The following is a 15,967-nucleotide window of genomic DNA, read 5'->3' as shown; positions in this document are numbered from 1 at the left end:
GCTGCCCCATGCTCCACGCTGAGCTTTTCGTTTGTGGCTTTAAATTGTTGGCAACACCATAAGAAATTTGAATTAAATCCCAAGTAGCTAAAACTCTTTTTCTCCCTCTCTTTCTCTAAAGTCGCATCATCTTATTAACTAAACTAGCTCTTCGCTCTGCCTTGTCTCTGTCTCTCTGTCTGATGACGACTTTTCCATTAGAGTCAATGTCAATATTTGCAGCATGTTTTGGCAGCTTTGAAATTGAAAATGTGCTTGTTGCAAATTATGCTCGACGTGGCTGCTGCTGCTGCCACACCGGCAACATTGTCTTCTGCAACTTCTACTCCTTCTTCCAGAGTCTTTTTGTCGTCAGCTCAAGAACAATTAAAAATCTCGCGGACATTGCCACGTTTTGTGGCGCATCACAAGTGCCACTCATGCCTCGTGTTGTTGAGTGCAACGCGTTGACGTGTGTCATTTTGGCGAACGTGTTGCATACTTTGTGGCATCCACACACAACACTCTTTTTTTTCACTTTAATTATGCTTTAAATGCTGGCAGCACTTCAGATGAAAAATGTCAGAGATTTCCATGCGCTGCCTAATGGGATTTTCCTTTTAATTCGTTTAGTGGGGGAAAAAACACACTCTGGAGTTGTTTATGATGCCGCATCGCATGGCATCGCGTTGCAACTCGAGTAATTTGCCTGCAAGGCTGAGGAGGCTGATGGGCTGCCACGCCCAGAACGCAGCTCAGCTCAACTTAATCAGTTTTGCTAAAAGCGAGTCGAGGCAAAAAACTTTGCTGCGCCTTTTGCCAGACAATAAACTAAAAACAAAAGTTTTCTCCGCTTGCTGATAAAAGTTTCAGCCAACGACGGTAAAGTTGGCTTTAAAACGAGACGAGTGTTTGGCTATCGACTGCAGATTTTTAGCATCTTAAGCAGCCCCAGACAAAGTCTCTGCAACCTCTTTTCGGCCACTCTCGAGCGTCATCTGCAGCAAAAGGCAAACAATTGTGTGTGTGTGTGTGTGTGTTTGGCAGAGAGTGGACAAAGTGGAAAATGAAAGAAGAAAATGGCTATTGCCGGCAATATTTTTCAGCGCTTTTCAATAATAATTTTGGACAACTGTCACTGACAGCGCGGGTGGCATGCCACTTTGCCACTACTTTGCTCTCTCTCTCCTATTTCCCATTTCTTTTGGGATTACTTTTTATACCCGTTACCCATGGGGTAGAAGGGTATTTTAACTTTGTGGCGCCAGGAAATGTATGTAACAGGTAGAAGAAGGCCCTATAAAGTATATAAATTCTTGATCAGCGTCAACAGCCGAGACGATCTAGCCATGTCCGTCTGTCTATCTGTCTGTCTGTCTATCTGTCTGTCTGTCCGTCTGTCCGTCTGTCCCTATGAACATCTAAATCTCAGAGACTATAAGAGATAGAACTTTAATTTTTGTTGACAGCATTTGTTATGTTTGCACGCAAATGAAGTTTGTTTAAAATTTTTGCCACGCCCACTTCCACCTCCGCAAATTGACAAAACTCCAATAACAAGCGCGAACATTTTAAAGCTAGAGTCGCAAGTATTGGTATATACAATAATTAATATAGTCTTTGTGATTCCTGATTTGGTTGCGATCAGATAAAAATTGTCGAAGTTATTAAACAAATTATTTTGTATGGGCAATCTTTGGACTTTGGCTAACAATCAGGTATATTTTTCACTCTATAGTATATCTTGAATTTAGTACCATATAAATATACCAAATATACCATTTGACATTTCTTAATATTTTTCGGTATATCATTTTAGTATATTTTGAGAATATTACCGCAATATTTTGGTTTTGTTCAAAATGGGTAGCGGGTATTTCACAGTCGAGCACACTCTTCTGTAGCTTTCTTATTTTTTACATCCACTTTTGTTGGCCCTGGTGCAAATGATGTTTTTACGTCCGACTGGCGACAGAGGCGACTGCAATGAGCTGTGCATCGCTGTAACTCCAACTCCAACTCCAATGATCGAGACACTGTGGAAGTTGCCATTGCTCTGCTCCCCTTTTGTTAATTATGCGGGGAAACCCCACAAGCAGCAGCAACAAAGCAACAGCAAAGCAAAGCGAACTGAGGCGAGTCTGCAACTGATTCTCTTTCTCCTCACTTCCCCTCTTCCAAATACACTTTGTTTTCCCTTTTTCACGTATTTATTTTTTTTTTTAATTTAGAAAAAGGCCTTTGTTCATACGTTGCCTGGGCAATGACAAAAAGTGCATTCATGTGTAAGTGCGACAGAGCGAGTGAGTCTGAGAGTGAAAGAGAGAGAGTGAGAGTGAGACATTGTTGTCTCTGCTCATCTCTACTTTAAAATAACAATTATTATTGTTTGAGCCAGCTTCACTTCAAAACAAATTCTATTTGCTAGTTTTGGCTGTGGCAAAAATATATATATATATTTAAATAAAAGTTTGTAAAAAGTGTGCACACAATAAAGGAAGATATAAGCTTGGGCTTTAAATAATAATTGCTTTTTTAAAGAGCTGCCTTTCTGATTTATGTCAGAAATCTGTGCTCAAATATTAATCATCTATGTACAATAATGAACTTTAACGTTAAAAAAAGCTTGGGAACTGAAATAAAAAGCTTTGGTAGAAAGAGTGCAAAACTGTAACATTTGATTTTTTACAGCTTGCTTTGGAATTTGTTCTTCCTATTATCAAATGATTCAAAATTTTAGAGACATATTGTGTATTAATTTATCCACAATAAAAGATTAAATTTTTAGCATACATTAAGAGAACAAAACTTACACCCTTTGAAGTTAGAGTGTTGAAATCGTGATGTAATTTTATTTGTCAGCTTATATGCTGCTTATTATGTTTGATAACTTCACTTAATCCATAATAAGCTCACGAAAATCATATAAGTGCAGCCTAGCTAAAATTTAAGCTTATGTGCTTTTTTACCGTTACTTGAAAACGGGAGATGCAAACAGAGTCAAAAATATCCCTTTTTGTGTATTTCACTTTGCGCTATTATTCTTCATGCTTTATTCCGCTCTTTTTCGTTTTTCGATTCTGAAACTAAACTTGAAGAGGTGTCATATAATTTTAGACAAACTTAAATGCATGGAAATATTTCCCCCTGATAAATTGCAACATACAGACAAATCGTTTAATTTAATTGCAGAGAATTTATAATATTCGAGAGCAATACACCCCAATATCGATATAGTATGATATATTTCTGTTCTATTCCATTTGATTTTCGTCGAGCGGTTGAGTTTTTAAAGCCATTTGTGGACTGCAATTGCAAAGGCGACGCCAACTTTTTTGATCACAACTCATAAACGTGACCTTTTCGTTGTTGCCAACCAATTAAGCGTGAAGCGACTGTTTGCCCCGCATAACAACGGGCGAAAACTGTGAAAATCTGGGAAAACAACAAAGACAACTTCATCCATGTCGCCGCCTTGCCTGAAGTTCAGCGATGCGTTCAAGTCTTCGTACAGCAAACTCATGAAGAGAACACACAGAGCGAACAGAAGAACAGAAGAGGAAGAAGACAAGAAGATAGACGAAAAACTTGTAAGCAATTAAAAGCATTTCATTTGTTCCCTTCTCCTCTCTTCCTCTCCTTCTCCCGTTCTAACATTTTGTCGCCCACTCTCACTCTCCATTTCATTACTACGAACTCTTTTCCTTTCTCTCTCATAAATATTCGATTTTTATGGTACTTTTGACACAGCTGCTATTGCAAAATTTACGCTGAGAGATCAGACAATATGGTCCTTCAATAATTTAGAATCTTTTATGATGATGCCAGACAGTTAAGTTTATAATTTGATTAATTGAAAATACGTGTAATACTTTGCTCTTGAATTCATCAATCTATATATATTTTATAGTTACAAAATTCTTTTCAAAAATTTAAAACTTTTCGAGTGGCAACAATGAATAAATACTGCTAAATTAATAGTGGATAAATATTAAGATTTTAATAGAATCAAACTAGTTCTAAGAAAGGATAATTTTTAGTATAAATTACACAACTTCAGAATGTTTTTCTTAATAAAAAGTAAATTTATTCACTCTAATTTTGAAATATTAGGCATTCAGCTTAAAATAAACCAAGTAGCTTAGTAGAGAATTGATACAAATCAACAGCTGTTTGGGATCTAGTCTTAAAGAACATTTGTCAACTGAATATGTTCAATAAATTGTAACAAGATATGAAGTAAATTATGAGAAGATTTTCATGAAATAATTTTCCCATAATATAATAATCTGAGGCGTAGATTGCAAGTCATTTGAGACACATTTATTATACTAAGTATTATAATTTTTTTTCGTTGTTCAGTACATACATTTTGGGCAGATTGTGCAGTTGCCCTGTTCCTTTAGTAGAGTTGCCATTTTGATAGATTTTTCAATTTCGCTTCTGGTTGAATAAATTCGCAGCACTGTGTTCAATATTCTGGTTAGCACTGTTCTTATAAGATCAGAAGTTCATTGGCATGATGAGGATTTGGTGCTGGGGACTCGAGGGCTGCTCGTTCCTGATAAGGGATGGGGGTTGTTTTTCAACAATCTCGCACACAGCACGTAGTAGTAGTAATAATAATAATAATTCGCGTGGCCAAACTATTTTGAGTGTGTATAGAACCGGTTTTTGCCCGACGGTGGTGGGCGGAGAAGGGTAGGCCTAGAAATATAGCGGGCGCTGATCGTGAACACACACACTTTCGAGGGTTGATTCTTAGGCACCCCTTTGTGAGGCAGCACAAAAACTCAAGTTTTTTTTATGTTCTCAGTTAGTTAACAAAAAGAGAAAAAAATTGCAGTTAAGAAAAACTCTTTATTAAATTTGTAAGAATATAAACGTTTGATAAGCTGAGCTATGCCGATGCACGATTTTCGAACCACAAAGTTTAACGGCAATGTGAATGCAACAAATTGGAGACGCCGCCAACGCGACGCGCACGAGTCGAGCAACTGTGAAGCACTGAAACGTCTGCCAGTAAAGCGGCAAACAGCAAGCCAGCAAAGTACCAAGAGGGAAATTTCATGCGCGTGTAGGAGGGAAATTCTATGTGTGTGTGTGTGTGTGTGCGGACAGCTGAGCGAGGGAAGTTTTAGCGAATCGAAGCGCAGCGAAGCATTTGCTTGTTGGTTTTATTTTTGGGGTGGCAGGTAATACATCTTGCAATATATGTCATATATCACACACGCACACCTTGCTTGCGTGTGTGTGTGTGTGTGTGTGTGTATAAATAAATAATATGTTGATTATTGAATAAACATTATGTGATACATAGGGAAATTTAGGGAAATCACTCAGCGCTTTATCAGCAGCTAAACGCGAATATCGGTTAGGTCATTAATGTTATTGCTTCTGTATTCTGCATTAGGCGCTTTAATGGCATTCTCACTTGCCACATGCCGTTAACTCTTCTTCGTTGCTGTGCCCATGCCACTTTGCTGTGCTTGCAGATGACTCACATGAGGATGACACAGCTAACGGTACTTGCCGGCAACTGGCTTAATTACTATACACGCACTATTTGCAGAGAATTAGTTGGCTAGACTCTAAAATAATATATATGCGCAAATCAGAATAGATCAAAAGATGAAGTGATTGAGATTTGGTATTGTAAAACTAAAATAAATAAAAGTAAAAAATAATAATAGCAATGATAATAATAATAATAATAATAATAATAATAATAATAATAATAATAATAATAATAATAATAATAATAATAATAATAATATATATATAATATATAATAATATATATATATATATATATATATATAATAATAATATATATATATATATATATATATATATATATATATATATATATATATATATATATATATATATATATATATATATATATAATAGTAATAATAGTAATAATAAACTTTATTAACTTATTTCAATATCTTTTAAGCTCATATTGAGTATTGGGAACATCTTATTTTATTTATTTTGAAGACTCTATCGAATACAGGATATCTTAAGCATTAAACATCTTCCTCTAGATGCTGGTGTCAATGACTTTCTCCAAGTTTGCGAGCTATGCCGAAATGGAGTTTGCTCAAGGAGGCGTGCTTGGCGGAACTGGGAGGGGAAAGGAAGCAGGGGATAATGGGTAGGTGGGGCGTGGGACGTGGGGCGTGGCGTATGGAGCAACAGCCTCAGACCGAACATCAGTCACTTTGGCTTCCTTCCGGCCAAAAGTGCGTGTCATGTGCAAGGAGCCAGTGAAGGGTCCAGGAATGGGGGGTGGCAAGGAGCGGGAGGTGAGGCTTAGAGATGCATGTCAGTTGTCAGATTATGTGTCGGAGGAACAGCATTGAGAGCGGAGCAGAGCATCGCCGCACAATTTATCTACGCCGGAAAGATGGGATAAGGGGAAAGGAAGTTTTGGACAGAATGTTCCTTCACCCCAAAAAAAGAAGCAAACATGAAACAAGCAAACAGACAAGCAACGCCTGAAAACAGGAGCCTGGAGCAAATAATAAATGTACAGCCAAAAATGGTAACATGTAACATGTTGCTTGGGATCCCGAGTCACCGCGACCCCTTTTGTCGAGTCGAGGGCTCTTTAGCTGATTGTTTGCGGTTGGTGTCAACAATTTGTCTGATTAAAAAACAACAACGAAGCATCGCATCTCTCTACGTTTATTTTGTTTGTTTGCTCGTTTTTTTTTTTTGGTAGAGATGAGTCAGTTTCATTGTCGTCCTTGTCATCTATCAGAGCGCCAGCCAGCATGAAGATTATTGGCTAGACGCATATGCAACAACAGCAAAAAAGCTAGCAAAAACGAGAGAGAGAGTGAAGGAAAAACAACAAAACAAAAAAAAAAAAAAAAAACATGCACATATGACTAGACTGGCTGGCAGCCAAAATAGAGAAGAAACACTTCGCTTCCCCCCACCCACGACTTCAAATCGGCAATTTTCGCATATCGCAAAGTTAAACCTCACATCGAACAGCTGCTAAAGTGCAGTTAGGATTCTGGAGAATCAAGTAATTGACAAAAGTATTCTATTCTATGTGCAGGCTCAACACATCATTCGCATGCAACAACTGCAACTGTTGCATGGAGTCGCCAACTTGCTGCAACGGCTTCTTACTTCTTACTCGCTGCAGCTATTTTTAAATGCATATTAATGTTGGAGCCAAGTCGCGTTGTCGAGACCGCCAAATGATGTCGTCGACTTGCTGATGACTTTTGAATATATATGTATATGTATATGTATGTACACTTATGTATGTAAAGAAAGCAACTGCAACTGCAATGGCAACAAAAAGACCACTTAAATCAAGAGAAAAATGCAACGCATTACATTTTTCAAATGTGCAACACACACATATCAAGAGAGAGGGAGAGAGAGAGGGGGAGAGAGGAGTCGGGCGTCGACAGCGACGCCAACTGAGGGCGCCCCGACTGCGAGTGGGCGGCTGCATCAAGCGAAAGTGGCGCCGTCGTCAACAACAACATCAACTGCCACAGCAACTGCAACAGCATCAGCGTCCGCGTCAACGTCAGCGACTACGTTGCCTTCTGATGACGGATGCATGCATCATTAATTCAACTGAAGCAGCACAGAGCAACAAATAAACAACAACGACAACAACAACAACAATGAGAGCTGCAACGCCAACGCGATTTGCTTTTCACTTCTCTTCTCTTCATTCTGTGAACTTTTATGCATAATCATGGTGAAAAATATATGGAAAGGGAAATTAACGTTATATGTATACGCAACCTGTGGATGCACTGTAATGCACAGATTAGGTTTAACTTGCTTTAATAAAGAATGTAAAACTAATACTAATTCGCAGAGAAATAGTACTGAATTTCTTAAAACTAACATGTTAATGACCTGAATGGTAATTTCAATGTTAATGTAAATGCTAAGGACTCATTTTAATTTTTCTGTAAAGCAAATTTAATAATTATCCTAATGCTTAAAGAAACGCCTATGAAATGTGTGGTACTATTGACAATTGATTAATAACTACATTATAAAATTTGTGATTCACATATCTATAATAATTAATTTAATAATAATGCTTGTATGCAACGAAATACAAATGAAATTTGTAATACTATGAATAAAAATTCTAATTATTAAAGGAATGCTTATGAAAAGTGTGGAACTATTGACAATTGGATCAAGAGCTATATTAACATATAATATTTATGTTGCACATTTTTATAACAAATTTATAATAAGAAATAAGACGGATAGTACTCCAAGAAATACTAATGAAATTTGTAATATGTTATTTGAAGACTCATTTGCACTTTTCTATAATAGCAACTTTAATGATAATCCTAATGCTTAAAGAAATGCTTATGAAATGTGTGGTACTATTGGTAATTGGATTGTTTACTATATTCTAATATTTATGTTGCACTTTTCCATAATAATAAACTTAATAATAATGCTAATACTCAACGAAATACTAATGAAATTTGCAATAATATGAATAAAAATTCCAATGCTTAAAGGAATGCTTTTGAAAATTGTGGTAGTATTGATAATTGGATTACTTACTATATTATAATAATGCACATTTCTATAATAACTAATTCAATAATAATGCTAATACTTAGCGAAATACTAATGAAATTTGTAATACTATGAAGACTCATGTGCATTATTCTATTATAGTAAACTTAATAATAATCTTATTGCTTAAGAAATTTGTGCTACCATTGGTAATTGGATCGATACATTTGTGAAGTAATGAATTTAATAATAATGCTAATATTCAACCTAATACTAATGAAATTTGTAATACTATTAATAATTGTAGCTAAAATTGTAATATTAATATTGATGTAAAGGCTGATAACCCAGTTGGAATTAAAAATTATGCTAATGCGTAGAGGAATTCTTTTTTACTTTTTAATATTATTGATGATTGTATTACAATATGAATTTTGTACATTTCTTTTATATAAAATAATTACTAATCTCGATTTTCTAAATGTATCTTGCTCGATGCAAGCAACTTATCCAACTTGAGTGCCTTTAAGGTAGAGTATTCGTTTATAGCCAAGTCCGGCTGGTTGGCAAAATGCATTAATAGTGAGCTTGACTGGCGAATGCAATCAACGTTGGCCCACATAGAAGTACGGGTCTCTATGAGTCGACGTCTAAATGTAACTGTTTATTTTCCCTTTTATTGTTTTTTGTATCTTTCTTTTTTGTTTAGTATCTTTGTATCAAATCATCTGAGCGCTTTGTTTACACAGAGATAAATGGCCAGTGTTTGAGGAGAGGGAAGTATCGGGAAGTGTTTGCTGAGATGAGGAGAATCTTGCTCAGCATTTCTCCAGAGAAAGAGTGTTAGAGAGCGAGAGAGGGAGAGTGGCGAGAGATTGGCACGTGTCCAAGCAATGAATGCAGCTCAAAGTTGCTGCTGCATTATGGGGCAGACACTGGGGCAGGCAGCAATCAATCAACTGGGCAGCCGAGAGCTGCAACTGATGCGATTGTCTGTGGCAGCGTGAGTTGAGAGTTGCATTGCCCACGTTGCACGTTAATTGATTTTGCAGTATTTTTGTGCCTGATGTGGATGATGATGATGATGATGATGTGTTGAGTGCCAGAGGCGCCACAATCGAAACGTTGGGGGAAAGGGATAAACAACAAGCAAGACAAACAAACAAAACAAAACTGGCAAACGCGCAAACCGGACAACAAAGAGATGACGACAAACAGATAAGTGGATAAATAATTGAAAAAATCCCATCAGCTGCCGAGAGTGACCCAATTATTATGGCCCCCACCGAAAAGGTTAAAAGTTCAAATACGAAATGCGAAATGTTTTAATTGAATTCCGTTATTGAAGCAAGAGACAGAGAGAGAGAGAGCGAGGGAAAACTTCTGCAACGCCCCAAGGCAACAGGAATTTAGAGAGTTGGGGATTTGAGATGTTGCACTGATGCTCAACATAAATTATGGACCATACATTTCAGCGATTTTGAAATGCGACATAAATTTCATTTTTTTTTGAGTGTTATGAGTTGATTTTAGATACATGTCGAGTGAATGAAGCACTGGGTTCCCATTTCTATTTATAGCTGCCACATGCATATAAAATTAATATAAATTTGTTATGCGGTTAGTTGTTTCCCTTCTTATTTTGTCGTTGGGGTGCTTGGGAGAGAACGTCAACCAGGTGGGCGTCCAATCGGATTACCCAATCGAATTGTACAGCAAGAATTCGGGAAATGTTTTAAAAGTCATTTAGATTTAGGATCTCAGCTAATTATAGTTGCAACTGATTTGAAATAAAATGCAGAAGAAAGTGTCAAATTCTTTTTCTTTTTATATGAACTATGAACAAAAGAGTTGAATTTATGCTGACCATATATTATTTCAACAAGTTTAGCATAGGAATGCTTAAATTCAAGTCCGATCTTAAACGTAAATGACAAGTTTACTTAGTAAAACTTTGGAACTAATATACAATTTTCTTAAGAATTCTTATTGGATATGTAAATATCACACTGAGTAAAAACTATAAGTTTTACATATTTGTTTAAGAAGATTCATATCCCTGAGCTTTCATAAATGATGCTTGATATTTGTATTTGCTAAGAAAGTTTTACTAAGTTTCTTAATTAATGAAGTCTCGAGATATTTTAGGACTTCATTCTCAATCTGAAACTTTTCATTAATTTCAGAATCTATTAAAAGTAAATACGAAATAAAAGTAAAGAAGATTATGGAGTGTTGTTTGCCTTGAAGTATTATGCAACCTAAGGATCAAGGATGTTTTCGCTGGACTTTTGATGAACTGCATCTGCATTGCTTACCTTCTTTCTATAGTTATCCATTCATAAAACTGGTTCGTTGCTCGTTTTCGATATATAAGTCGTTGTTGTTGGTGTTCTCTTGTTTGTTGTCGTTGTATTAGCTATCTTAAGTAGTAGTTGTTGTTGTAGTTCGAAGCCTGCTGGTGGGAGGCGGAGGGAGAGAGGTTTGGCTCATTTGTAGTGCATCATGCTAGTGCAGCAGCCGCTGTTGGAATTTTCTTTGTTTGTGTCGACAGCAAACGCAACAGCGGCGATGTTTCGCACTCAGTCGGCGACAGAGCAACATTCTTCTTCTTGCTGAATTTGCCGTTTAACAATTGTTGTTGTTGAGCACTTATCTATGCATTAGCATTAGCTTTAAGTAAGAGCTACTTATTGTAGCGGCATTTGCGTCTGGCAATGCCCGAAGCGATGCGAGCTGCTGGCAATGCTGGAAGAGCAACAGCAGCCAGTAGACAGAAAGCTTCTTCTTCCTCTTCTTCTTCTACTTCTTGTTGTTCTTCTTCTAATATATACAGTTGCTTTGTTGGTGTTTTTGTTGTTCTCGTTGTTGTTGTTGTTGCTGTTGCTGTGTTTGTAAATGGACGTTTCCTTTCGCTTCTCCTTTGGCTTTACTTCTGCTGGTGTCTTTGTTATGATATGTTTGGAGCTTAATAAGCTGCTGCGTTGTCTCGCTCACATTGTTAAATAGTACGTAATTAGTTTAGTTTATGCACAATTCACGCGTTTTTTTTTTGTTTGTTGTCTCCTTTTGTGCTGTGCTGCGTGTGTGCGCTGCTTCCTTTTTTCGCCTTTCGCCAGTCAGCTGTCTGTCGTTGACATGTGCGCGCGCTCTCACGCTCTGCTCTGCTCTCCAATTACCCAGCTCTCTCTCTTTCTCTCTGGCTCGCGCGCCAATACACAACGTAGGGTGGCCGCACACACACACACACTCACTCACACACAAGCGCGCACGTTGTAAATGTGAATGGCCGCTGGGTCTGTGTGTGTGTGTTTGTAGGTTTGTGTATATTTTTGCGCAATACAATGCGAAATTTGGCCTATAATTTACTACGTTTAGCACATTTGGCTGTCATCATCAAATAGATAGCGCCACACGCACACATACATATCCACACTCACTTACACAAATACAAACAGTCACACACAAAAAGAATATATTGGTTAATTTTTTCACACACTTGAACGTAACATTTTTGCTGCTTCCATTTCATTTGTTAGTTTCTTTTCATTTACATATATCAATTTTCTTGAATGAATTTGATTTCGTGTGATTAATCGCGCGCGCCCTTAACTATGCACTTTGATAATTTGATTTACATATTATTCGATTTGATTTGAATTTCTTTTTCATTTCGTATTTTTTGGTTTTTGGCTTCTTTTTTTTTTTGGCTACGCTCCAAATTTACAACACAGGCGTCGCAGTCGACGTCGCCGTCGTCGCTTGGTTTGTTGTTGCTGTTATTGTTGTTGCCAATTGCTTTTCTTGTTATCACCGTTGTTATTGCTGCTGCTGCTGCTGTTGTGTTGTTGTTGGTGTTGCAGTTGTTTGCTGAAGTTGGTTTTTAAAATTGTTTAAACAAATCGAAACGGAAAATAAAACGCAGCCTGTGCAGCAGCGTTGTAGCAGCTACAAGTCTTCTTTTGCACAACTTTTGCGCTCTGCGCTTTGTTACGCTGCTTTCGTGTCGTTCCTCCTTATGTCGTTCATTCGTTCAGTTTGTTCGCTCACTCGCTCTTTCGCTCGCTCGTTTGTTCGCTCGCTCAATCTCCTCTCAGTCAGTCAGCTTTTTTTTCGGTGGTGGTTGTTTCACTTTTTTCGGCTTTCTTTTGATTCCTGATGACGTTGTCGTCGCTGTCGCTGTCGCTGCCTCCTTCTGTCCTTAATGACTGCCTGCCTCTCAGCACTGCCCTCCCCTCGCCAGAGTCCTGCATACAGCTGGCAACTATGCTGAGTAGCACAAAGTTACAGACAGGCTCAAAGCGGAAACTTCTTTCGCTGCAGTTGTCCGACAAACGCACTCATAAAAAACAATTCAACACACACACACACACAAACACATGCATTTCTTGCTTTTGCAATGCGTGCTCTCATTATTGCTCTCTTGCCTACTCTTCTATCTCTCACCGAGCTTAAGGTAAAGCAACCCTTGTTGGTGTGCTTACAGTTTAAGTGTCACTGAGTGCAGTTTGAAATGCACATTAGTCTTGTTTGTTTTGTTTTTACATTTGGTGCGCACGCACGCGCGTTTCAAACATTGTGTTTTGGTTATATGCCGGCGTTTTGCAACACTGTCTGTGCCATGTGCGCCACAGCGGATGCAACATAAATTTCAACGACTTTGTTTTACGATGTTTTTGTTATTTACTCTTGGTATCTTGTTATTTAGTCTTGTTTTTTAATGTTATATTGTTTAATATTTACATATATGTATATTTAGAAATATGAAATTAGCTTAATCTGATTTCTACGTAAAAATAAAACAATAACATTAAAGTCAGTGTCAACTGATAAGAGTTGAGCATAGCAATGTGTGTCCTTTGAAAAAGCGGAAGGATATGAGAAGATTCAGATTGTTTCTGACAAAGTACATTTTATTGCTTATTAGAATCAATGATTTCGAAAGGACATATTTTTTGTAACCAGGATAACTAATAGAAACGATTTGCATTCAAAGATTCAAGATTCGAAAATATTTGCCTGAAATATTGTTGTTGAGGTGAATATAGAAAAATGGTCAAACAGAAATCATCCATATCTTTATAATTTGAAAGACGATCGTGATGACATTTGGCACAAGAATTGCTTTTATAAAAACAAGGGACAAATATCCTTATGAGACCCGATATGAAAGGACTCTTTTCTATACAAAGAACTGCGTATATCTTGGTCTTGTCTGATTCTTCAAAATCAATTAATTGCATGTATGCCCCTAAAAGTATGCAATGTAAATACTTTATTTTTAAGTGGCGCCATCTATTGATCGTTTTCGCAATGTCGATTTTAAGTGCCACATAAAAATTTAAATATTTGTGCATTAATTGAAAAATTTTGAAGATAAACAACAATTTGGCAAATTTTGGATTTTTGTTTCTTTCATTAATTATTTCTCGAATCGTTTTCGTAAAAGGATATTTCATATCCAGCCATAACTCTGCCAAATCCATAAAATTCTGGCTAGAACACATCGAATTGCTTTTAACTATTTTAATCATCCTTAAAGAATAACATTGTTTTTACTTAGCCAAGAATTTACCCCATATCGGTGATTTGTTGTGTAAAGAAAGTTCTAATCAATACAAAATATTCTGCAAATAGCCAACTAACACAGACTATTTATATTTTTTGCATGATCCCTAAAAGTTATATGTAAAATGAAGCTAAACGTACTCAGAACCATTTGAATTGCTGGCATCACATAGAGGAATTTCAAAGGTTTTATTTCTATCCCACCTCCGACTCAATTGCTTCACTCTTCAGTCCCCAAAAAGCGACTCCAGCAGCTCGCCTCAGAGAAAGTTGGCCAGGTGCACTTCCTGTGGGAAGCCATGCACTTAATTGCCGGCGTTGAGGCGTAGTTAAGAGTACTTATGCTTATGTTTTTGCATTTTAATGATTAATTAATTTGATTGGCATACGACAAAACACAAAAAAGGGGGGAAACGATGCTGTTGACTACGGAAGGATGAACAATGTTGTTGTGTGTGCTTGCTTAGAGTGCAACGTTGCTGAGGGTGGAACAGTACACTGAGAGAAAAAGTTCTAGATTAAAGTAAAGTACAATTTTCAAGTTGAATAAATCTTAAATCAAGATTTTTATGCTAAATTTCTGTTGGTATTGCTGTTCGTGGTCGTTGGTTCGTATATAAGAAAGAGAGTTATAATTGTAACTAATATTAAAAAGAAATTAGACAACATACATGAATGTGTAAGAAAAACATATAAAAAAAAACACGGACTCTTTTTTGTTTAATTTCAAGTCACGTAAGTTTAAGATTGTTTGATTCTTGCTTTTTGAGATTTATCATTTTTGACACAAGATTTAATATCCTGAATTTCTAGATTTCAATATAAAATTTTTGTAGAATTTTGAGATTTTTTTTAGAGTCTTATCTTCTTGGTTCAATTTGATATCATAAAATATTGTTTTTAAAATTGTATTCTTGAGTTTAACACGTTTTTTCTTTCTGTGTATGAAATGTGAGCTGCTTATTGTCTTTTTTTCTTTTGTTGTACTGCAAATTGAAAAGCGTACACAAACAAATCCTTTTCAATTTAAGCATTTTGTATTTGTTGAAAATCTTTAAAATTTAACAAGATCTTAAAAATTGTTACTTTAATATAATTGATCATTTTTAGCGGAATTCTTTTCTTTTTTCTTTGAAATTGACTTAATATTGAAGTGCGTAATAATTGAGAGAATTCTCCAAATAGTTCTAATGAGCGAGAATTAATTTTAAAGCGCTGCACGACTAATTGAAGCGTTAGTAATGAGCCTGTTAGCAAGTCGGTTGTTGCTCGCCAGCTGCTGTTGAAAAGTCTTTCGAATCGGGGGTCGAATTGTGAGCTGAGCTGAGCTGAGTTAAGCTGGGCTGAATGTTGGAACTAACCCCTTGATGACGATGACTGTGATGTGGATGTGGATGTGGAGTATGGCATGTCACGGCTTGGTAGCTAGTTAACAATCCACGTGTTTGTACATGAATTTAATCTCGGCGCAAACAAAGTAACAAGAATTCAATTTGTCACAGTGGTTGGCAATGGCAACGACAACAACACCGAGCCTATGTTGCGTTACTCCAAAGGGGGGATCTGGGCCAGGATAACGGTAGCCATGGCCATGGCTATGGCCATCGACGTAGCCGAGAGATAAACCAGCTTGGGAAATATTTGCATTTCGCCTGTTTTTGGGGGTGTTGCGTAGGTAAAGCCAACAGCCCCCGGGGACTTGTTAATGCAAACAATGCGCATTTGATATTGAAAACGCGCGTCGAGTACTTGCGTGTGTGCTGTGAGGGAAGGGTGAGGGGGTGGAGGGTGGAGGGTGGAGGGATGCGTGGGTGATGCTGCTGTTGCTTGTTTGTCGCATTCGGGGTAGTTTTACGATGTCTGCAGCGACTGTCGCCTTGCAA

The 15,967-nt window shown here is 37.1% G+C and overlaps 1 protein-coding gene across 12 annotated transcripts in view; it reads right to left on the bottom strand.

Annotated features, from left to right (window-relative positions):
- LOC133849420 (uncharacterized protein CG43867) overlaps positions 1 to 15,967 on the bottom strand; it is a 184,522-nt gene that overhangs the window by 21,322 nt on the left and 147,233 nt on the right. The window contains exon 1 of one of the 12 annotated variants that reach the window (XM_062285497.1): positions 10,835 to 12,486. The exons of 10 other annotated variants lie outside the window; for them this stretch is intronic. In XM_062285497.1, the coding sequence (XP_062141481.1) occupies positions 10,835 to 10,855 (21 nt within the window). In that variant the 5' untranslated portion in view covers positions 10,856 to 12,486. Of the gene's footprint in view, positions 1 to 4,348; positions 4,960 to 10,834; positions 12,487 to 15,967 lie in introns of those variants that run through there. One more of the 12 variants, XM_062285498.1, reaches the window with a different exon arrangement.

The sequence above is a fragment of the Drosophila sulfurigaster genome, chromosome X (genome assembly GCF_023558435.1).
Source record: "Drosophila sulfurigaster albostrigata strain 15112-1811.04 chromosome X, ASM2355843v2, whole genome shotgun sequence".
Classification (NCBI taxonomy): Eukaryota; Metazoa; Arthropoda; class Insecta; order Diptera; family Drosophilidae; genus Drosophila; species Drosophila sulfurigaster.
Note: the sequence above shows the minus strand (reverse complement) of the source record. Positions and strands in the feature narration are given on the sequence as shown.